We start from the raw sequence: 25,191 nt of genomic DNA on the forward strand, positions 1-25,191 counted from the left end.
TATGGGAGGATCAACTAACTAACCACAGTGGGAACAGTGATTTCATCCTGCCTCACAAGCTCTGCTGCTAAAAGCAAATGATATATTAGATTTCTCAAATGCACTTTACAAGCCTCCAATGGCAAGAGGCAAATATTATCTTAGGATGAGCCTGCAGACATTCAAATCAATTAGGTGGATTCCCCAGAGAAGCTTGCAGAAGTTGAAAGAATGCTCTTTCCTTTCCTTTCCTTTCCTTTCCTTTCCTTTCCTTTCCTTTCCTTTCCTTTCCTTTCCTTTCCTTTCCTTTCCTTTCCTTCTCTCCCTCTTTCTACCAACAGGCTACCATTTGTCCTGAAAAATCCTCTGAGGGTTACTGGACTAATGGGGCCTACACTAAGGAGGAGGAACTAAGCAAAAATCACTTCCCTATGCTCTTCTGCTGGTAGCTTATAGTCCCCAATAAAGTCATTGCCGAGAATGGGGAGACCCACAGGAGCCGTTTGGAATATGGCACACAGGTAAAAAATCAACTCCCCCTTGCCCTGCCTCCAATTCTTGAGTAAGCAGAAAACATGAGCAGAAGAGTTTATGCAGGCTTGGAGCCATCTGACTGACCCTTAGAAATCTGTCTGCAATGGTGAATTATATAGTACTTTGAACTGCCATTACGACTGAAAACAAGGAGTGATCAAAATTATGAATATCTGCTTACCAATGTCAATATATTTGGGATCCAAAGGAGTACCAATAGAATTGCAGAGAACCAGTACGTACTATAGAAAAACAAAAAGAGCAGCTTCAAACTGAAAACCCGGCATGCTCAACAGAGATCAAGAACTCAATGTATAAGGTTTAGGTAAGAAATTCTACTAGAGATGCATTATCGGAACAACACAGTATCCTTCCATTTTGTTTAGAGAAAGAAAAGAGTAGGACTCCTATGATTCATTACAGATAAAGCCCATCGACTCCTTTTCCTCAAAATTAAATTCTAGTGCTTACATGCAGAACAGTAGGGATGGGCACAACCCAGTTCACGACCTTAAATTCCTCACCAATTTGGCAGGCTGGGTACAAACCATTTCACAACCTTAAATTCCTTACAAATTTGGCGGGCTCATGCCCCTCCTGAATTGAGGATCAGAATGCTCCTCGCCTGACCATTTCCTGGGCCATTTGTACAGTTGGGTTTGGAATTCAGGCCATTTAAACCTAGCAGCTCTTCAGCTGTTAAGTTTAAATGCCTCCATTTTGCTTCCCCACCCACGCCTGTCCTAATGCCATTTCAGCCCTACAGTGAATGGGCATACCCACTGCTCTGTATGGCTGAAACGTTTCACTCTAGAAAACAGCCAATCAGCTCCTTTCCCACAAAATTAAATTTTCGTGCTTACATGCAAATAACAGTAACACTTTAGTTTGTTATTATCAAAAATAACTCTAAAACACTACCACGCATGCTCATTTGTCGCTTACTAAATGACCCGAAAAGGTCTTTGGAAGAGGCAGAATGTAGTACAGTTATAAATGTCGATAACATGTATCATATATCAAAAAGGGCATCACACAGAATTTAAAGCTTTGCTTTACCATTGAACCAACAGATTCAGTCTCATGCTCCTCCTTTGCAAGCATTGTATAAAAATAGGGGGAATAACTAAATTAGTCCAGAAAATATTCTAATAGTGAAAAATCATGCATTTATATGTAAGTTAGATATATAAAGGAACTCCATATGAAAGGGTAAACAAGATACTAAGTGCATTTACCTAGATTTATCTAGAAAAGATAACTTCTAGATATCTTTTTCACCATCATTACATTACCATAAAAACCTTTGAGAAAATGCTCCCTCTCAAAATAGCTAGGGGTGGGCCTGGAGAGGTGGGGAGGGGCCCCAGATTGCCATGTACACAGCTTTGCTTCCCAACCATATTCTGCATAAGCCACTTCTGGGGGTTCTCAAAGCCTGAAGAATGTTTTGGGGGGTTTCTCGATAGTAAAAAAGCTAAGAAAGGCTGCCCTGTAGTAACAATATAGCAAATTCAGGCAGTGAGCCTATTATATCACAAATGGCAAGAATAAATTTAAATCCAATAAAAAAATTTAAAATATATTTGTACTTTATCTAATCTGCGAGTCAATTTTCAACAACAGGTGTTCCCTGCGAGAAGAATGTCTCACACACACAATAGAAGAGAAAGAGTCCTTTAGAACATTAAAGATTAACAAAACTTGTAGTAGGTTATGAGCTTTCATGAGTCACTGCTCACATACCTTGCTACAACTTGTGTTCGTCTTTAAGGTGCTACTACTGCTACAGATGAACAAGACTACCTGTCTCGATCTATCAAACACACAGAACCTATGAGTGCAGTTTTCTTAGGACTATTCAGGTGGCTCATGCTTCAATATGACAGTGCTTCATGTCAGCCTGAAAGATATTACCTGCGGTTGACTTTCATCCGCTTTCGTTGCCAAAATGCAGAAGTCCCCACAAGTTGTAATGGAGATCAGACTCTTGACGTATTTCAGATACTTTTCATTGTTCTTTGTATCCCAGAAGACCACACAATATTCTGGACGATTAGGTCGGACGTATGCATAAACCACTGTATTAGAGCAGTAACCCCACTATCAATAAAGAAAATGTTATTACTTGTTCAGTAGGCTAGAATAACATGTAGAAAATACATAATGCAGCTCAGCACTCAAGACGTTCTCTCTGCCAAGTGAAACACATTGCTGAGCAAGCTGAAGGCTTCAGATAATTGGTTTAAAGGTCATTAAAGATGATCAAGCAACTACCTCATCTTGGATAGCCACCTAGCTTCTTATCATTCAAGGACACCAAAAACGTATTGTTTACCAACTGGGACAAGGCCATGAAATACAACAAGCATTTTATGGTACAAAAAGCTACAGGAACAAAACAATTACCAAATTCTTTCAGCACTGGGATCAGCTATGCGATCATTAAAAATAGTTATTATTCTGACAGGATTTGTCGGATTTTTACAAACCGAATCAAAACACTGATATACTTGTATAGCTTCCAAATGAATACATTGCTCAGTAAGAAGAAATAAGGATCAGCAACATCTTGATCACTAGAATTTAATTCAAGAGGATCATCACAGGGGCACTCAAATCTAATTAGGGTTCGGTATTTTTGGAGCATGTGCAGTCCATACAGTACAAATTGCCCTTCTGTGTGCAGGATTCTCACTGCTATTCTAACACTATATAACGTCTTTCCGATGCCGTAATAACAGGGGGTTTCTTCTTAAATTGACTAGGAAATCCATTTCCCCCATTATGTTCAACATTCAGAAGGGAGCATCCTGTTTTTGCTCCCTCCCTGTGTAGTAAATATTAAAAAAAACATAATGAAATCCAAAGATGACGTAAAATGCTTAAGAACCATATATGTATTCAGTTACATGAATAACAAGCATATAAAACATTTAACTTCTTAACTGGATGACATCCAGTATTCCACATTAAATATCAAATCACTATTTTCTGGGGATGGACTAGGGATCTGCTTGACTAAAGGGAACTTCTCAAAAGAATGCTATCATTAGCACAGTAATTAATGAAGCTGTTGCCTTAAATGTGATTGTTATAATATACAAAAGTTTGTTTCTTACTGACAGAAGGGAAATTCTACTCAACTATTAACCAGAGATACTAGGAATACTAAATTTTGCAGAAGAGAGGGCTAACAAGGAAAAGAATTTACAGATTTTATTTGAAACTTTTGACTTCTCTTATTGTTAGGCTGTGGGGATTTTTATGGATTCTTCATATCCCCAAATACTTTTTTAAAGAAACTAAAATTAATCAAGCAATGTAACTATGCTTAATATCTCTAAAGGGAAACATTTTCTGTGACTTATTATCAGGAATACCAGACACAGCGCTGAACATAGAAATTATACGATTTCTGTCCAAAAGGATGCCATGGAACATTAGATACATATGGCAGGGATAGAAAAATTAGTTAGGGATTAACAACAAATAGTGGGAACGGGCAGGAGAGAATTAGGTAGTAGTGCAGAAAGCTGAGATATTAGTGGTTCAAGAATATTAGTGGTTCAAGAAAACTCTGGTAACAAAAGATTTATGTGGGCTAAATAAGGGTGCATTTTAAAAATGCCAGCAATTATGCTTTCAACTTTCTAAAGAAGGCAGCCCTACACAAACACCCACCTTATAGTCTGGCCGAATATTTGCAAAATAAATTGATGAATCAACCGCTAGAGCAATTTTCAGACCTCCTCCTTCCCAGGACAGAGATGACATCTGTTTGCCAGGAACTCTCAGTGTCCGCAAATGCTGAAATCATGCCATCCATTACATTGATTAGAAGTTCTTCAAAAATCGAAATAAATTATTGCATATGGTACATTAAATAGATTTTGGATGACTGGAATATGGGAAAGCATAAGTGAGCACACGAAGATATATTGGCCTTGGAACAGCTCTTTTATTATCCTGTTTTTCATCCTTCTCTATTTATAAAAGTTATATATCCTAATAATTTTCTGTACAGATAGTGGCTAGCTACTATCAAATCTTATTCCTACTTTAACAAGCATTATTTCTGCTTCTAATGAAAGGAGACACTACAGAGCTTGGTATTGCTAGGTTTTGTCTTCGACACACATCTCAAGATCTTAGATTTATGCCAGTGAATTGAACTTGTACAAATCATATTCTACCACTCCAGTAAGAAATTATCCAGATGAGAAAGTGATGGAAAGACCCCGCCCCTTACATACAGTCATAAAAAGTATAGTTGCTCTTAGGCAATATGCTGGCACGAAAAAGCTCCTCACTTCTAACTTAAAATCATTTCCAATAAAGAAATATCAAAAATGGAACACTAAATTTAAGAAAATTATTTCTCTCAGAAATGTTAATGGTGTCCAGTATGATTTACTTGAAACGTACCTGATACAGCTCCCAAAACCTCACAGAATAAAAATATCCATTATAAAGCCAAACTATACTTTTAACAAACCATGATGTATGCATTCTACATCATGAGAAGAGCTAATCTACCTGATAAAATGAACAGAGTGCTGAATGGTGAATAATCTTGCCATAATAATAAGCACAATGATTCAGAATGGCCAGTAGCCATAATGTAATACTACCAAGAAGCATAATTTACACCAGTGGTGTTCAAAGTTCATACTTTCAGGGTGACCTTTCCTGATTGAATTGTCTACTAAGATCTCTGGGGTCAAAGAAGCACATTCTGAGGAACACTGTAGTAAATACTTCATTTGCATGGGGCTTGCTGAGCTTCACTGCCCATCCCTGCACAGCATGAGAACGAGACCTAGATCCACACTCAACACCAATACTGTGTCCGCTGGTTATTTGATTGATTGATTGATTTAATTTATTTATTACATTTATATACTACCCTCCCTAAGGCTCAGGGCAGTTCACATGGAACAGAGACAAAGAACAGTTCATCGAACTATGTGACTATATCAAATAAAGGTAACAGTAATAATAATAGCAATAAACAGAGAAAATAACATTCTAACATTAAGAAGAAGAAGAGTTGGTTCTTATATGCTGCTTTTCCCTACCCGAAGGAGGCTCAAAGCGGCTTACATTCTCCTTCCCTTTCCTCTCCCCACAACAGACACTCTGTGAGGTGGGTGAGGCTGAGAGAGCCCTGATATCACTGCTTGGTCAGAACAGCTTTATCAGTGCCGTGGCGAGCCCAAGGTCACCCAGCTGGTTGCATGTGGGGGAGCGCAGTATCGAACCTGGCATGCCAGATTAGAAGTCCACACTCCTAACCACTACACCAAACTGGCTCTCAGTTAAACAGTAAACGATCTAACAGATCAATGGTTGGTCAGCATATGGGTTCGAGGGAGGTTCAGGGGCCCAGTCGATGTTGCTTAGCTTCAGTTGACCTCAACTGGGGCAGGGAGAAGGTTGGCAGGAATAGGCTTTCATAGAAGCCAGACTGCAAATGATGAGACTTTAAAAGCTTCTGCTGAACCCAGCAGCATGAAGTCCCTCTGGCTTTATACAGCCATTCAGCAACGGTGCTTGAAGGATCGCTTCCCCCATAGGAACCTGTGCACCCACCTCAGGTTCTCTCCTAATACTGGAGTCCTCTTTAAAAGCTTTCAGTCTGGGTTCCCTCCTTTATAGGAGTGGCACCCTTGGAAGAGTTTTGCAGAAGCAGTAAAGAAGACCTCTCCCTTGGCCAATTTCCACAGGTTAGGAATTGACATTTATTTGCATGGGAGCGAGCTATTGCTTATTCCTAAAGTTTGTGCAACTTTTAAACGTCTGGTTGCCAGTTTGGGTTGGGTTTCTGAGCCGCATTGGCTCGCTGTCTAGAGCCACAAAGGCGAAATAAAAATATTTTTTAAAAACCAAACGAACATAGCACGAAACAGAAAAGGAAAATAAAAGATTTTTTTTTTCTTCGTACCTCACCGAATGGAGTGTAGAACTGCACAAGGTTTACGTCTTTGTCTTGAGTAGCTGCCTTCTGGAAGCCGGCCACAGCCAGCACATTCCCACAGTGATTCCACTGGATACTCACAACGTTCATGGTGGTGTCAATTAAGACAGGATCTGTTTGTTATGGAAGTTAAAGGAAAATGTGATACAAGGAGAATGTGAAGAAAACATGAGCGGAGAACGACACTTACTGAACTCCAAGCAACTGAATTGATGGCAGTTTTCAAAGAGGCATTATAAACAAGTTCCAAAGAAGTGCCTAAATACCAAAAAAGGTTTACTTTATCATGCTTCAATGCCCTGCCCTCAGCCTTTCTAGACGGCAGATACCTCAGTATTCCTAATTCATAATGGATGTGTCCCTGCCAAATGGGAAAGGTTGAGACTATAGAGCATGTTCTATTGCACTGCTGCTACTACAGTGATGTTCACTCACCATTTATCATGCCAGTGTTAGTAAACACCTCAGGAAGATCTGAGCGCCTCTATACCTCTCTGATCTTTCTTCAGAAACAACTTGTAACATCGCAAAATTTTGTATGAGGAGATGGAGAATACTTAAACAGATGGTTGCCCTTAAACAAGGTGGGATAGTTGGCTGATTTTAGGATTGGAATGTATTGTATATCAATATAAACTACACTGAAACGGACAAACAGGTTCTACTTACTCTGATCATTCTCATGTCTCATTATTTGGCATCTTCCATTGTCAAAGCAAATAGCAAGGCAAGGACAATCTGGCTCAACATAGCCCTCTGTGCCAGGATACCAATGTATTCCAGCAATGCTGAATGCTCCTGTTACGTTTACCAAACAGTTCATTTTCATTTTCATCTGAGGAAATAATAATAATAATGCTAATAGTCGTAATAATAAGTGTTGGTTCTTATATGCCACATTTTTCTACCCAAAGGAGTCTCAAAGCGGCATACATTCGCCTTCCCTTTCCTCTCCCCACAACAGACACCCTATGAGGGAGGTGAGGATGGGAGAGTCCTGATATTACTGGGTCAGTACAGCTTTATCAGTGTCCTGGCGAGCCCAAGGTCACCCAAGCTGGTTGCATGTGGGGGAGGAGCGGGGAATCAAACCCAGCTCGCCAGATTAGAAATCACAGCTCCTAACCACTACACCAAGTATAATATAATATGCAGATGTAAACAATGAATACATCTAAGTATCTTAAATAAATGGAACAAATTTAACAAGAGACTCAGAAACCCAGCCCAGTCCTAATGCATGTTTACTCAAAAACACATTGTATGAAACTGCAAACAAGAATTACTAGTTGATTTTTTTTTAAGTGCCATTAAGTGACAGGCGACTCAGGCCATCCCAAGCATGGGGTTTTCAAGGCATGAGATAAGGTGAGGTGGCTTGCAGTTGCCTTCCTCCATGTAAGAACCCCAGTCTTATTCATTGGCCTCCCACGAAAGTATTGACCTTGGCTGACCCTCCTTAGCTCCCAAGCCCTGACGGGTTTGGTGATAATTGGGTTAAGTCACATGCCCATAAAACTGCCCTGCAAAAAGGACAACGTCAGCTTAAACTTCTATATTTACACCAAGTGCCTAATTGAAAAGCAAAGGGCATGTTTCTACACAAAACAAATATCGTAAGAAATAACAAAAACAGGCTCCGGTTGAAATCCACAAATCGATTAAATCACAGGATTTGCATTTAATCCAATTTAATGCCCTGATTTCAGTTAAATAAGCTTTTCTGGTGCTGTCACTTGTGTCTCTACATGTGAGCTCCATTACACAGTGTGACATGGAAATGTCCCTTTGGCAGCCACAGAATAATTTTTAAGCACCCTCATCATGGAGAAAAAGAAAGCAATGCTGGCTAGGCAGGAATGTTCAGGAAAATATTCCTAACAATGAGAACTGAGAAGTGGGTACACCTAATAATAACTTAAAGGGAACACATTGCCCAAAACTTAAACTTACCATAAAATTCCCTTGATTATCATATATGTGTATTTCTCCATTGGCCATTCCAAACAGAAGAGTTTTGCTGTCTGGAGACCATGCGACATGGCTCAGTTGTGTACCTTTTAAATCCTTCCCCCAAATACGATTCCCTGTCAACAGAAAATACCTTTAGAGCACAGACTGGAAGGGCTACTGAAAACTTTCAAGATGATGATTATTAGAGACATTTTAACCCATTCACCTTAGCAATGGATGCTCCACCCCCCAAATCATGTTATAATTCAGTTACTAATTATGGGCACCGCTGCTGAATGCTTGGAAAAAGTGCACTTTCTATTGGGACCCTTAACTGGCTCACAACGGAAACCAGATTTTGCACATGAGTAGAAAGTGGTGCTTGTTTAAGTACATTTCTGTTCTAATCACAAAGATCTCATGGACGCCTGAGAAAATCCCCCGAAGCCAAGTATCTTAATTTAAACCGCTGTGCATTTAGCATTCCCTAATCAGTTCATTCTCAGAAACAGCAAGGGCTTCATTTTGCTCAAGTGAATTTAAGCGCATTTGATTAACTTTCATTTGAATGCGTAAAAATATAAATGCTTTAAAACGCAGCGGCTAAAATGCATTTCATTTCTCTGTGGTAAAGCGATCTCCTGGTGAATGTAAGATTTGCAAACCGTAATAGAATTCCATCAGCTAAGGAAAAAATTCTTTCTAGGGACCATCAGTTCTATCAAGATTAATACAGTTTACTGCTAGCCCCTGATGGGATGTACGAGGGGCACTGTTCAATGTAAAAACACAAACTTACTAAAACGTCCAAGCAACTGTAGGCTTTAATACCACTGATACCTTACCGTCCACAGAACCAACAATGACAGCACCATCTTCATACACGATACAAATTTTCTGCCCATCAGCATTCCAGCTCATGCTTCGGACAACAGATTTATTTCTATTGTTAATCATCTCCTCATACCAAGCACCTGCAGCCAAAGAGCAAAAATTTAGCTATCCTTTTCATTTGCCTGTGCTTTCTCTGAACTATCTTTATCTTTAGAAGACATAAAACTAAACTGGGATTGAAATAAATCCCCCCCTTAGTGGAACCGATCCATTAAGCGCTCTTGACAAGCTATGCGCTCTGTGATCATTCTGGTAACAAACACTTAAGAGCAAACAATCACGTCGGCCTGGCTCATGGCGAGATTGAATCATAAGACAGTCCGCAAGCCTACGCTTCTAAGGGAGGTCATGGCGGTAGTGCTGAGCAAGAGTATCATGTTCCCGTTGTTTCTGTTTTAAAAAAACGCTTTTCTGAAATGGTTTTGGAAAGAGATTGCCATGATGTATAAACTAATATAGTTACATCATGGTTGTAAAAAAAAATATCAAACATATCTGGCAAACTGGGAGCTTCTGGGTAGACACAGCCAGTGGCTGTGGGGAGAAATAGGAAATGAACACGTCTCCCCTCCCAGCCACCCCCTGCAATGTTTCCACGGTTAGTGTCATGACACAGAATGTTCATGAACGTGACTGGTGTTTGTGATAAACTGTCACCATAAGTGCCTAGAGCAGGGGTAGTCAAACTACGGCCCTCCAGATGTCCATGGACTAAAATTCCCACGAGCCCCTGCCAGTGTTAGCGTTTGCTGGCGGGACTCATGGGAATTGTAATCTATGGACATCTGGAGGACCACAGTTTGACTACCCCTGGCTTAGAGACAAAAAGAGACATAAGCTGTTCGTGGGAAGAGGTGTGGAAAATGTGGATAAATTGGAAGAAATGTCCATAATGTATACTTTCAAAGTAATATTTGAATTGTTGTAATGGAAGAATAAGGAAGACATAAGATCTAAAATGCCACAATGATGAGATAGCCAATCTTGGGGAAATTGCCTACCTTTATATAGCATCCATACAATGATGAGTCCATTTTGATCACTAGTAGTTAATTTCTGAAATTGTTCATTCCAAGTTACTACCTGTACAGAACCTAAACGTTACAGAATATTATGTTATGGATCGCAGAAATAAAAACAATTATAGACTCAGTGGGGTAGCTGTTTTGATCTGAAGCACCATCTTGAAGTTTTATTCAAAGTATATGATTTTGTATGCATGCACACATCTTCTTTGTATCTGAAGAAGTGGGCATGCACACACAATCTTATGCCTTGAATAAAATTGTGTTGGTCTTAAAAGAAATTATGTTATCCTTCCTACATCTGATGGGGGTTCAGTTGACCCTCACATACCCAGCATCTCAGCCACAATGAAGAACAGATGAAGGGGGAGGAAAGTTTGCTGGCAGTGGGAAGGGAGAAGCCAGACCCAAGCTGGTGGAGTGAGGTGGGGCAAAAGCCCATGTGCAGAAACCTCAGTTGGCAGCAGAGGGGGAGTAAGAAGATGGAACCAAGGATAGCCATGTATAATGGAAGGAAAAAATGGAAATTCCTCTTCCTGGGAGTCCTTGAGGCTACTCATCTTGTATATCCCCCCCACACAAATTCAAAGCGTATTTCAGTTCATTTATTGTTTATGTTTTCAAGTGTATCTCAGTCATCATAAGAACAATATGTACTAATCTATAATCAAAACATTAGGCAACTGAACCCTTATCAGTGAACAGGGCTCCACCAAAATAATAACAGATTGATAGTGACTCTTACCACTGTGACCTTCAAGCGTTTGATTCATTGAGAGATTGCTTGGTGTTGCAAGTCCCTTTGATTTGTTATCATCTGAAATTAAAAAAAGATTACTTTTTCCCTAATGGCATATTTTATTAAAGACAATTGACTGTTGCTATTCACAAGGGATATAATCTTAGGATATGTAAATGGACAGATCCATGGATACCGGTGCAGGTGGCAGGAGGGGAAGGTGGGAGGCAAAAGCAGCCTAGAAAAGACCCTGCCAACTCTTCTGCTACAGCTCTTCCCTATCTCTGGGTTCTTGTGTTGCTACTGGGCAGGCTGGCTGGGCAGGTGAAGTGGCAACTGACACCCAGGAAATCTGCTTTAGTGCAGCTGCATGAATTGTCTGGTGGTAGTGGCTCCCACCACTGGCTCCAGCCTAGTTGCTCATGCAGCAGCCACCTGTGCTATTGTGCTAGCTGTCCAAGTGATTTAGGCCCTGCAGCCTTGCAAGTTAGCCAGGCCAGCCCCGGCTTATAAACCACCCAGCAAGGGTTGCTTGGGTAGAGGAGATCATGGGGGGGGGGGGGGCAGAACTCATGCTTGCTCCTCCTCTTCCTTGCATTGACTGAATGCACAGACGGGGTGGGGGTCCTGGGTTCAGGGCAAGTTGCATCATGTCTTTGTGCCACAGGGTGCAAATAAGGCCCATTATGCACGGTCGCCGAAACGGCGAATTTGGGTCACATCGAAAAAGCAGAGGGGGAAGACGCGACGCATACCGGTTATACACGGGGCGGGGCGCGACGGCAGCAAAACCCAGAGTAACCGATTATGCACGCGCCGATCCGGGCGCCGCTTCTGGTTGCGCCCCGCTCACCCGGAAGCTGCGCTTTCTTCCGCGTTTCACTGACGCGGCTTTTTCGGCGGCATGCACCGAAGCTGCAGCCGGTTGCAGCCGGCTCCGTGCGTTATCCGTGATTTTAGTCGCCGCCATTCCACCCCGAATGTGCGCTAAAACCCCCGTGCGTAATGGGTCTAAGTGAAAGCACAAGTCATAAATCCACAAATGGTGAGGGATTACTGTAATGCAACGTTTTTCTTTGTCATTTTTAGAAGTAAAATATAAGTAAATGAAATTCTTAATATCGTATCAGACTGTGCTGAATTAAATTTATTCATATTAATATATGAATATGATGATGATGATGTCATCCCTTCAGTCGTATCCGACCCTTGGCGATTCTATGGGAAAGTCTTGGCCATGCGCCCCTGTCTCTGACTGCTTCTTTTAGTTGGTTCATAGTCATCCCTGTGCCGACTTTGATTGTGTCAAGCCAGAGGAGCCGTTGGCGACCATGCTTCCTTTTGCCGCTGAGCATTAATGATTTTTAACGAGTTTGATCGCATGATTCATCCAAAGTAAGTGAGCTTTAGCCATAATATCTTCTGACATAGTTGGTTTGCTCCCCTCTAAAGCTATCCTGTTGGTAACTTTGGCTGTCCATGGTATTCGCAGCATTCGTCTCCAACACCATGAATATATAGCATATTAATATATGCTTTGATTGATCTAACAGCTCTGTTCTGTGCACATCTACTCAGAAGTAAGCCTCACTGTGCTCAGTGGGACATCTTTACAGGTCAATGTACATAGGATCAGCATGCATGAATTTCACCAGACGTGTGTTTAGAACCTAGCCCTTCCCTCCCCCATAAAGAGGTCTGTGGAAAATAAATACTACAAAGAAAAAAACACATAAAAACATGCAACAGTTGGTCTCTGAACTAAGACAGAATTACATCTGGAGTTCTATTGCACATACACTCATGCAATCCCACATACTACTGTAAGTAAATATCATCAGTGACCCAGTGACTCACAAACAAAAGTGTAAAAAAGGGGGGGGAAACTAGAAATCAAGGTCATATTAGACATAGGAACCATACGGCGAACAATAGGAAATATATGCCACAGGATTAGAATTGACCATTTGATTGGCAAAAAAGATTTTGTTAATTGACCAATCATACATTTTAAAAACCATAACCTCATTGGGAAAAACAAAAAAGACCATTTCTAGTTCAGTGGAATAGGAGGAGGTGACGTGAATGGCCTTTTCCTGAGATTCTGGTAAGCTGCTCCCAGTGTAAGTGGACAATGCTGACCTTGATGGTCCAAGGGCCTGGTTCGGAATAAGGCAGCTTCATGTGATCGTGTGAACTTAAACGATGTAATGAATTATTGTAACTTTCAACAATCATGCTGTTTTGAGTTTTTAAACAATGAAATTAATACAGAAATTTTAAAAATTAACTAATTTAAATATCCGTTCTAGACAGCTGGCCAATTCTTCCCATTTACAGATGTCCCATTTATAGAATATGTCCAGTAGAAAAGCATTTGCTTCACTAAGCTCTGTCTGTCTGCAGAGCAAGGAGGCAAAGGATAACGCTAAAAAAAGTAGACACAAATATTGAAACAAAAACAATGGTGTTTACGTCTTCATGGAATATTTGACCAGCCAGGTAAAGGGTTCGTAAGTGAATGGCCAACTGGAGGCTTTCAACTGGTAGACAACCCAGTCTTACCCAAGATGGCAATCAGTCTGCCTGGACGCATGTGTTCAAGACCTACTGTTAAGGAATAGATATAATTTACCTGTTTTTGTCTCTAACTGTAAAACTTTGAGTAAACCATCTTCGCCACCACAGGCTATAAAGCCCTGGTCTTTGCTCCAAGAAATGCATCTTAGTCTCACGTTACCAGGAATTGCAATCTGAAAGAAACACATTTGTCAAGTAAAGAAAAACTAAGTTAAAACTAAGTTGGAATTTGCTGACTATGTATGCATTTCGAGCTCAGAAACACCCATCACATGGTACTGTTGCTTCCATGAATGTACATGTTGCATTACAGATGAATTTAACCAAAAGCACTCAATGAGTTCACAAGACAGACCATCTTCTTTCAAATTTTACAGTTAAAATAAATCAAAAGTGTTGATAGGAATACACAGATTAAGGAAGGGGAGAAAGAAAAATAATACAATAAACATGAAACTACAACAAGCTGAAAACAAGCATCTTGTTGAGTGTAACATTACATCTAAAAATTCTGCTGTAAAGCAAAGTCTGAAGCTTGCTACCAAATTTTTTTTCAGAGACTGGCTGATCACTGAATATCTCAGATATAACTAATATGTTTAACTGTACAAGCTTTATTTAAAAAGCTATAACCATGGTAATGAAGCAATAACTGTATTTTTTGTCACTTGATTTGGAAGCATGGGGTCTAAAATTTAGTTTCAATGCTTTCACCATTCAGGACAGCTTCTTCTTCTTTCTGTGTTACTATGGCTGCAGTGTGTAAGGCATCTTCCTGGAGTAACTCCCATGGAAAAATAGGAGTTACTTCTGCCTAGACACGTTCAGGATCATGTCTCTGGATGGTCAAACGGCAATCCATCAACCAATTTTCTTTGTATCTCTCCTGTCTGCCATGGCCTACAGTCCTCCTAAATCTTAATCCTGGTGTGGTTACATTTTTCATAATTTTCATTGGTAAGGGGGAAAATCGTTTCAGAAGCTGGATGAGAGGAGACAGGCTTCACATAAGATTCTTTCCCCTCCACTGTAAGTTTATTACTTGCTGACCTGCAACAAAAGCCACAAACATCACAGCAGCACCATGAACACAGAATGGAAAGCATTGCTGGAGAGTCTTATAATAGTGATGCCAAGAGGCACCGAGGATGTTCAGAGATGCAGCAGTGAGGTTCTAGCAGAGCCATTTAAGTTGATACTGAAAATCAGTATGGTTGCTTTGGGGGATGGGCTCCATGGCATTATATCCCCCCTTCCCAATTTCCAGGAACTTCCCAATGCGGAATCGGCAACCTCAGCTCAGGCTGCCATTCTAACCTTCACCTGACGACTGACTTATTTGCAAGTCCCACGAAACAAAGTGGGAGTCTGCTCTGAGTAAACCACATGCATAGGGGGTTGGGACGGTGAGAGGAGGCGCCTCTGAGTAAGAGTTCCACGGCAGTCTTGGTCATTATTATTATCATTATTTGAGTCCTATCCCGCCCCTCCTCTATCAAGGGGAGATGGACGCTGCCAGCCGACCTGGTCCTCTGCTAAGGGGGGAAAATGCCCATCTAGACGTGTGCGGAACGCGCGCCGAGACAATTTTAAAGTTTTACAAATCTCTGGGGACTCCGGGCACGGAGCTTCCCGCCACGGCTCGCCTGGCAAGGCAGAGATAACAATGTCCACTCAAGGCAAGGGCTCCCTCCCTCCCAGCCAGCTCCTGCCGCCCCGGTGCGGAATGAGCCCGCCTCACCTTTTTGCTCAGGTAAATAAACATCCTGCCCTGGGGATGCTGAGGCTTCGCCTCCGACGGAGGCCCGAAAACAGACTCCCCCGCTTCCAAGGGCCCGTGGCCGTCGTTTCCATGACAACTGAGCCAGGCTTCCTTGGCAACCGCCGCCACCGGAAAGAGAATTCGGAGACCAACCGCTTCCCGAGAGGGCGGAAGTCCCTCCCTCCGTCGACTCTCTTGTCCACCAGCGCACGCGCGCGTCAATTCTCCATAAGTGGGGCTTGCTGGGCGCGTAGATTGAGGCGGCTTTTCCCCCTTTGCAAAAGAAGGAAGAAATCTTTCTTCCGCTTTTTTTTTTTTTTTTAGTGCGGTCTTAAACAATTACAGCTCTCGTCATTCTTTATTATTTTTTTAAAAGCACAGAAGCCTTTATTAGCAATTAAAAACAAAATATACAGAATATAAAATGATATAGTTGTGGTACAAGAGAGTTTCTCGATTAATTAAGAATATAGAATTGATTCTAAAAGCATTACCTAAAAGTCTTGTGCTTACAATTTGCATTTTGGCTACTTTGGTTTGGGGAGATTAGCCCATTGGGCGAATGGCTTCCCCTTTTTCCCCCAGTTGCTATCTTTAATGCGTTACAAAGTTTCAGTTTTTTTCTGTTGGACTGAGCAATGATTTAGTCCAAGGTTTCACTTGTCACCTCCTCTATAGGAAGTAGGGTTCTGTTTTTTTTTTTTTTAATACATCACTGCATTATAAGTATAATTCACAGCTCCTGGATGCTGGAAGAGGTTTATAATAAAACAAGTTCATGATAGCTCCCTGCTGCCTGTCACGGTTTCAAATGTTTGTGACAGATGCAGGTAGGCAACAGTGGAACAACACAAAAGTATAATAAGCCATAAATATAAATGAACATTTTGTTGACCCATGGGCGATTGTAATAAAAGCAGGGATTACCCACCCATTATTGCTGTTAACTCTAGTGAATGGTCTTTATATTTTTCCTCATTAGATTTGAATTTCAATGGCTGAAATAATTAACCCCCTAATGTTACTGTTAATTGTTGTATATATATTATAAATTGATATTGTAATCTTTTGATGCATTATTGAAAGTTGCTTTGATATAAACCACCCAGAGCTGCAAAGAAATGGGCGGTATATAAATATAAATATAAATAAATAAATAAATAAATTGTACAGTTCTATTTCAATAGAATTAAATAAAACCAATAGATTCAAAGCTGCTTTCTTCCCCAAGTGAAAAAGAGGGAGAATTAGATGGAATTCAATGGATGGATTATAGATAGGAAGGCCAGAAAACTATAAAATTATTTCTAGCCCTCAAACATAGGCCCAGCAGAACAACTCTCTTGCATGCCCTGTGGAACAGTTTAAGGCCCCGCAGGGCCCTGATTTCATTTGGCAGAGCATCTTCTGAGCACAAGCCAAAAAGGTTGCTTGTTTTCATCTCACAATATTTGTGGCACACTAAAATATTGTGGACGAATATGTACAAACGCCCAAAACAAAAATATGGTGACAGTGTTAACTCCCTTTTAAACTTAACCACGCACACACATTCTATTCTTAGTGAACACTTCTATGCTATGTTTCTGATTTAAGCCTGAAAATCTATAGAGGAACTCCATTTAGATTACAAGCAGTTGGGGGGGGGTTAATGCACAGGACAGAAAAGATGTGAACATGTAACAATCACCTACATAAGGAGTCACCCCCCCCCCAATTTTTTTTAAATTGGTGAGACAGCTCCATAAGCAAACACTAGACCAAGACAGTTGTATGGAAATACATGGTTATATCATTCTCAAACCTATTCATAAAAAGGTAAAGGTATCCCCTGTGCAAACACCGGGTCATGTCTGACCCTTGGGGTGACGCCCTCTAGCGTTTTCATGGCAGACTCAGTACGGGGTGGTTTGCCAGTGCCCTCCCCAGTCATTACCGTTTACCCCCCCCCCCCCCGCAAGCTGGGTACTCATTTTACCGACCTCGGAAGGATGGAAGGCTGAGTCAACCTTGAACCGGCTGCTGGGATTGAACTCCCAGCCTCATGGGCAAAGCTTTCAGACAGCTGCCTTACCACTCTGCGCCACAAGAGGCTCTTTTCTATTCATATGCATGTGTAAATTATTCAGTGTTTGATTACTTGCTGTCATCAAATGCAGAATGCAGACATTCAGATCTATTAATATCCCCTGACACAAAGCCATGGAATCATTTGTAACATGGATAGCAGCTGATTTGTAACATGGATAGCAGCTGATTTCTTTCTAAGTCAACACTGAAACTGATTTTGTTAAATGTGTTTGTTCAGGTACTACCCGTGCAATCCTTTTGGTATAAACCCTTCATCAAGAATTGATATTTAAATTGAAAACCAATGAGTCAATCTGGAATATTACAGCAGCATGCCTCACTGGTGCTCTTTAACTGAGGCTGTAACACCATATTCATCACACTGGGCAACACTTGGGTTAACGGGCTACCTGTGATAAGCATGAAGTGGCAGCAAGAAAAGGGCAACCGTATCTTCCTCCTCTTCTTGGCCCACAAGGTGTCCTCTTTACTTTGATGCCTTCTCTCTTATTCCTTCCAGTCCCTTAAAACCATTTTCTTGGATGCTTTAGGATGCTTTGGGCTGATCCTGCATTGAGCAGAGGGTTGGACTAGATGGCCTGTATGGCCCCAACTCTATGATTCTGCGATTCTATGAAAACCATACTTTCTGAACATGTTAGCTACCTCCTTTCTTAATGAGGCATGCTGAAAGTTTAAAATGGTCAGTCCTGTTTTTTAAAATGTAAAAATATTTATCCAAAGAATGCAATAATATTACAGAACTACTATTTTGAAAAAAAATAAGCAAACAAAAAATGTCCCAAACTAGAAGCAGATATGGGGAGGGGGGGAGAGAGAGAGAGAGAGAAGAAGGGCAACTTCTCAGAATGCCTCTAGAGTGGGTGGATCATGAGGTGATTTTAACCCCCTTGAACCAGGGGGAGGTCTCTTTTCCTGGCCACCCTCAGACGGAGAAGATCTCTGGCTAGAAATTTCAGGGAGGTTGTTATAAGTCATGCAATCCACTGGGGAATTGAATCAAGTTATGAGGTAATGGGAATTATCTAGAACTTGGAACTTCTTCAATAAAGCACTTACTCTATTTTTTCCAGACTGGCAATGGGGTGGAGACAGCGCTAATCGCTCTGATAGATGACCTCCGCCGCCAACTGGACCAAGGTGGGTCAGTGCTGCTGATACTATTAGACCTGTCAGCAGCGTTTGACATAGTCGATCATGAGCTCCTAGCTCACTGCCTTGCCGACGCTGGGATACGGGGGACAGTCCTCAAAATGCTGATCTCCTTCCTCTGGGGTCGCGGACAGAGTGTAGCAATAGGAGAGAGAGTGTCCAATCGTCATCAGCTCACATGTGGAGTCCCCCACTGGGAGTAGTCCTGTCTCCTATTTTATTTAACATCTTTATGCGCCCTCTTGTTCAGTTGATATGGAAGCTTGGGCTGGGTTGTCATCAATATGCAGATGACATCCTGATGGATGACCTCAGAAACTTTAGCCAGATGACTGGAAGATGTGATAAAGTGGCTCAAGCAGAGTTGTCTGAAGCGCAACCCTTCAAAGATGGAGGTCCTGTGGCTGGGTAGGAATGGACCAAGTGAGGAAGCGCACTTACCCAACCTGGTCGGAGTGCATCTAGCAGTAGCCCACTCCACCAGAAACCTGGGTGTGATCCTCGACGCCTCCCTCTCCATGGAGGCACAGGTCATGAGAGTAGCACGGCAGGCCTTCTACCATCTATGCCAAGGCAAGTTAATAGCACCCTACTTGGTACCAGAACACCTAGCCACAGTGATCCATGGGACGGTCACCTCTAGACTGGACTTCTACAACTCGTTCTATGGAGGCCTGCCCTAATCCTTGATCTGGAAACTACAATTGGTTCAGAACACCGCAACCAGGATTCTCGCCAATACACCATGGAGATCCCACATCCAGCCTGTATTCCAACAACTCATCTGGCTCCCAATTGCATTCCAGATTAGGCTTAAGGTTTTGGTACTTACCTTCAAGGTCATACGTGGTCTGGGCTCAGTGTACGTCTCTCTGCCTATATCCCCAAAGAACATTAGACTCTGCCCTGCCAACTGGCTGGTGATCCCTTACCCTAAAGAAGCATGTCGGTCCTCAACAAGGGCTAGAGTTTTTTCTGTCCTGGCTCCTACCTGGTGGAATACCCTGATTTTCTCTGAAGAGATCAGGGCCCTGCCTGAACTCCCACAATTCTGCAGGGCCTGCAAAAGGGAGCTCCTCCAGGCATTTGCCTGAGACTGACCAACACGATAACATCCACAGGGTCCCACCTCTCGACACCTCCTCCATGGCCTGAACCAGTCTGACCTCTCTGGGGGCTTCTAAGTTGTCATTCCTGTTATTTTATTGTTGATAATTATTGATGTTTCTTCTGGCTATGTTATATGCTTAGGTCGTTGTATTACCCCACAATGGTATATGTAAACCACCCTTAGTTGTATGGGAGGGCGGTATAAAAATCTAAGAAATAAAAAATAAAACATCAGATAGGGCATGTTTTAGCAGACGGGCAGTAAGATTGCATTTTACCCAATTTCTTTGAGATTCTTTTGCTTAAATCTGTGCTGTGCTCAGGATATGCTTTTAAACATTGTTTTAAAAATCAATCCTTTATCAATTTGAAGCTCACAGTGGTTCTCTAATCCATCTTGTGCTCCCCCATCTCAGCAACACTAGTCAGAGCAAGGAGTAACCCAAAGCCCAGAGAGGGAGATTGGGAAGTAGCTACTCCTCTAGAGGTGAACAATGCAGTAAATTGTCCCTATGGTACTCGTGCATTAGACTGTGGGAGACACAGAAGTGAGGTCATGGAATTTGGAAAGGAAGCTAGGAGTCCTGATCATCTTAGCAGGAACCCCTGTACAATCAGGTGGTGGTAGTGGTAGCTCATCAATGTCCTGGTAGTGCTGTTGAAGTGTTGCCTAGGCTCTCCCAGCCCCACCTACCTCACAGGGTGTCTGTTGTGAGGAGAGGAGGGGAAGGCAATTGTAAGCTGCTTTGGAACTCCTTCGGTTAGTGAAAATCAGGGTATAAAACCCAACTCTTCTTCTTACCCAGAGTGATATGTTGATAACCCATCCAGGAGATGGCAAGCAGCCAGAAAGAGGATGAGCAAGGCAAAATAGGGCTTGCAAGGAAAAAGCCTGTTACACCACAACTCTATTCAGTTTTTCTGTCATTTACATGTGAGAAAAGGAATAAATGAAATATTATACTACTTCAGGAAATCTACAGATATGCCGTTTTGCCATCCTGGACTAAAATTAATGTAAAGACACCTTGTTTTATTTGTATGTTTAAAGGAAATGCTTCTAGTGATCCAGGGATATTTTCAGACCACATTGTCACATAAACTTAGACTGCCATACATTATTGTTTACTCGGCACCTAAAATCTCTAGATTGAGCTATAAAAATGAGAAAGCTACATTCTCAAGGGTTTGCTGACTGGGTTTGCCCACAGAGTTGGATCTGTTACCCTTTCTGCTGGTGTAAGAGGGATGAAAAGGCTTTTTTGAAGGCATGGGAAAATCTCTGGACTGTAGCCTGCTTCTCAGAGTAGGCAATGCTGGGCTGGTTAGGCCAATTGTCTGACTCAGCATAAGGCACTTTCATCAGTTCAAGATTTCAATCCTCTGCATTTTTACTTGGAATCAAGTTCCAGTAAACCAAAGGATTTACCTCTGACGATGGTTCCTCTACAATGGTGAAGAACTATGCAGTTGGATTTCTGCTTGTCATGCGCTTGACTGAAGGAACTGACTTCCACCACAAAGTGAACACACTTCTGCTCCAGTTCTTTCCAGTCTCACTCATGGTGAATGATTTGTGCTGGCCATTTTGATACTTCCCAGAAAGTGGATGTGCCAGTAAAGACCCACAGCTGCTGACACTAGAGTTTAATGCCCTTAGAGATTTGTTACACGCATTGAGTTGAGATCTGGAAATGAAATGGAGCGGATATTCCGCCCCCTTCCATCTGCTTGCTGAAAGTGCTCAGACTGTATAATTCAATCCGCAAGTTTATGTGTGGCATTTTCATGGCAGAGTAGCATGGAATTCTCTGCATGTTTACAGGACATTCATACTCAAGGTGGCTTCTTATTTGCACAATAATTTCAGTCTGAAGCCAAAAATAAAAATTCTCAGTGGAACTGGGTCATAGCTGAAAATACAAACTGCCAACATTAGATGGGCATGGGCCACACAATGACATAATTGGTCCCTGTAGACTACAGCCTGTGTGGCATATATTATGCCCTCCCCGTCCCCTTGAGCCGTTCTGTACTGTGTTGGCAGTCTTCTAGATGCCAGTGTGGGTTAATTTCACTGAAAAGACCTTTGACCAGGCATGATACAGAAGAAGCCCAGAACACGGAAAGTCTATCAACTTTACACTCTGTCAGACTGAATGACTGGAGGGCTGGTAATTCCATAAAAATATACATGGTAAATTGGAAAGGTATCTATGGGCTCGCTCCTGCTAATCTTAGTAATCTAACTGGGTCAATTATACAAGTGGACATACAATAGGCTAACCAAAATATAGATTATAAAAAGAGAGGAAAATACTATTTTAACATAGCTTTGTTAATGTTTTGATGATGTTTTGTGTCTTTGCAATTTGTCATTGTAGTTTTTAACCAAGGAGATGAGTCCAGGATAAAGGAGGAGTTCAGGCAGGATAAATAAATAAATTTAAATTCCCTGCTTATTTTTGCTGCAACACACCATCCCCCTGGTACCACAAGATACTAGGATTCCAACCTAAATGGTTCTGCAATTTTCAAGATGTCTTGCTATTGGATGTTCTTCTGTTGTTGGTTTGGACCTATAGCATTCTACAGAAAATGTGGGAAGAAATATGTGAAGCAGGAATGAAATACATTACAATAATATCCCAGTGCTTCTCTTGGAGCAGTGCTCAGAGAAAAGAAAAGGAAAAGGAAAAAGCAAAGTACCCTGTGTGGAAAAACTGCATTTCTTGAAGGTACACCTCATTCTGAAAAGGGGTTGTGCATAATTCACATATCCTGTTTTACTCAATTGTTACTAATCATGAAAGGTGTGTAAAATTAGCTAGGAAAAACCCAACAAAATGAGTCAACCTCCCCCCCTCCCCTTTGTGGCTATGGTATTAAATAGCAAATTAAAAAAAAAAACAGTTTAAAATTGTACACAGAACAGGCTAGATACTGAAAGGAGAAAAGTGGGGCCTTCAGGAAACACATAAAGAGGTCTGAATTAAGCCATAAATTGGTTAGCTATAAATCGCTGTCTGTGTTAAGAAGCAATTGCAAATAACAAGGCAGTGTAACTTCACTCTTAATTTACTTTATGGCTTTGGATGCGGAAGAAGAACATTGGTGTCAGCCTGTATCCAGCTGTTGAGTTGTTAGTTCTACCTATTTAATCTTCATTTCTTTTCTTCTAATGATTGTTGTTTGTCTCCCTTTCCTCATAGAACCATCTAATTCCCAATTCCCTCTCTCCAGTTTGTTCCTCACTCTTTGACCAGCCTTCTCTCTTCCTCTCCTCCTTCCATGTTGGCTCAAGGAATCTCTGAATCATTTTTGTCATACTTTTCCTCAAACCTACTGACTGACAAACATACCTTCATGCCTCTAGTTGCCATCCTAAACATACCAAACAATCCATTGTATGCAGCCAGGCTTTACATTATAACCGCCCCAATCCCACAGATAGAGATTCTCGCCTGAAGAATCTACAGCAAACCTTGGAACTAAGGTACCCTCCCAATGAGGTCAAGAAACAGATTAACAAAGCCGGAAGGATACCAAGAGAAAACCTGTTGGAAAACCTAAAGCAGGGGTAGTCAAACTGCGTCCCTCCAGATGTCCATGGACTACAATTCCCAGAAGCCCCTGCCAGCATTTGCTGACAGGGGCTTCTGGGAATTGTAGTCCATGGGCATCTGGAGGGACGCAGTTTGACTATCCCTGACTAAAGAGACGATAACAGAACACCACTAGTGGTTACATATAGCTCTCAGTTCAAAACAATTCAGCGCATCATCAGTGACTTATAGCTTCTACTGGATAATGTTAGTTCTCTTCTTGCATACAGACAACCTCTCAATTGCAAACAACTCTTCACCCACAACAATGCAACCTCTAATTTAAATATGGACACTGGTACCAGGGTTTTCAATAAATTTAGATGCCAACTTTGCTGCCACATACACCAATAACACAATCACTGGACCTAACAACATCACCTACACCATCAAAGGCTTATTCACATGCTCGTCTTCTAACGTTGTATATGCCATTAAATGCCAACAATGCCCCTCTGTTCTCTACATAGCACAAACAGATCAAAACCTTTGCCAAAGAATTAATGGGCACAAGTCTGACATAAAAAATCACAGGACTGAAAAACTTGTAGGGGAACACTTCAACCTTCCAGGACATTCAATAAGTGATCTCAAAGTAGCTGTTTTACTGCAAAGGAACTTCCAAGTACAAACGAGAAAGGGAAATTGCAGAAATGCAAGTTATTACAACACTCAAAACAATGGAATACCCAAGACTCAACTGGGACATTGGTTTCTTATCTCACTACATATGCTAACCTCATTCAACTCTTATATCCACATTCCTCACAATCCCCTCTTCTTTTTCTTTTTCTTTTATTTTGGACAATGTGACTATAATGTGAAGTAAGTAGTTTGTAATGTAATTTAGAATCTGATTAGTATCAGGACAATAAACAAACTAGCATGGCTTGTCACTTATGGGGATGCTTCCATGCTTGGCTGGAGATGGATGGGGCAAGCAACTAGTCTCTTTAAATTATTTCTTTTCACAACTGGGAAAGTGTCTGCCATTAGCTGCTAACTTTGACATTTTTCTTTCTCCAATGTTTTTGTGAACTGCAACTGAACCCTAAAGATTGATCTTTTTTTTTTTTAGCAAAGACTTATCACGCTGCATAACTTGGATGCTAAGACACAGTTTACTAGTTTGCCACTTCTTTACTTTTTCTTTATATCTGTACTGTTATGGTCCTTGTTCCATTGTCTGAGGAAGAGTGCATGCACTCGAAAGCTCACGCCTTGAATAAATCTCCGTTGGTCTTAAAGGTGCTACTGGACTCTGATTTCATTGTGCTACTTCAGACCAACATGGCTACCCAGCTGAATCTATCTTTTCCTCAGATAATTTCTTATGCCTTTGGAAGGATGTGTGGGGCAGTGGCACTCCCATCAATCAAAAGAGCCACATGAGATACATGCACAATATATATCCGTAATATAACTTGTTTCATTACCAGAGTACTCTGAGCACATAAGATAGAGAGGTAGCGTGATGTAGTGGTTAAGAGCAGTGGCCTCTAATCTGGAGAATTGATTCCCCATTCCCTCACATGCAGCCAGCTGAATGGCCTTGGGCCAGTCACAGTTCTCTAAAAACTCTCTCAGCCCAACCTATTTTACAGGGTGTCTGTTGTGGGGAAAGGAAGGGTAGACAATTGTAAGCCACTTTGGGGTACAATAAAACAGCTCTTCTCGCTCCCCCCCCCTCCCCAAGGTTGAATCTGAAGAAGCTGAAAGTCAGAGTTTTGGGCCATAATATTGGAGTTTTGTTTAACATCCTTGCCGTGTGCGTTCTCTGATGCCAG

At 41.5% G+C, this 25,191-nt stretch overlaps 1 protein-coding gene across 3 annotated transcripts in view; it reads right to left on the reverse strand.

Annotated features, from left to right (window-relative positions):
- WDR35 (WD repeat domain 35) overlaps positions 1 to 15,576 on the reverse strand; it is a 39,587-nt gene extending 24,011 nt beyond the window's left edge. For 2 of the 3 annotated variants that reach the window (XM_077311265.1, XM_077311256.1), the window contains exons 1-12: positions 15,426 to 15,576; positions 13,740 to 13,857; positions 11,111 to 11,182; positions 10,342 to 10,434; positions 9,292 to 9,420; positions 8,447 to 8,580; positions 7,163 to 7,328; positions 6,461 to 6,606; positions 4,198 to 4,323; positions 2,431 to 2,616; positions 1,573 to 1,605; positions 695 to 755 (exon numbers count right to left, since the gene is read on the reverse strand). In XM_077311265.1, coding sequence (XP_077167380.1) covers positions 695 to 755; positions 1,573 to 1,605; positions 2,431 to 2,616; positions 4,198 to 4,323; positions 6,461 to 6,606; positions 7,163 to 7,328; positions 8,447 to 8,580; positions 9,292 to 9,420; positions 10,342 to 10,434; positions 11,111 to 11,182; positions 13,740 to 13,857; positions 15,426 to 15,449 — 1,288 coding nt within the window. In that variant the 5' untranslated portion in view covers positions 15,450 to 15,576. The remainder of the gene's footprint in view (positions 1 to 694; positions 756 to 1,572; positions 1,606 to 2,430; positions 2,617 to 4,197; positions 4,324 to 6,460; positions 6,607 to 7,162; positions 7,329 to 8,446; positions 8,581 to 9,291; positions 9,421 to 10,341; positions 10,435 to 11,110; positions 11,183 to 13,739; positions 13,858 to 15,425) is intronic. The other variant, XM_077311275.1, reaches the window with a different exon arrangement.
- Positions 15,577 to 25,191: the final 9,615 nt, after the last annotated feature.

The sequence above is a fragment of the Paroedura picta genome, chromosome 1 (genome assembly GCF_049243985.1).
Source record: "Paroedura picta isolate Pp20150507F chromosome 1, Ppicta_v3.0, whole genome shotgun sequence".
NCBI classification, from domain to species: domain Eukaryota; kingdom Metazoa; phylum Chordata; class Lepidosauria; order Squamata; family Gekkonidae; genus Paroedura; species Paroedura picta.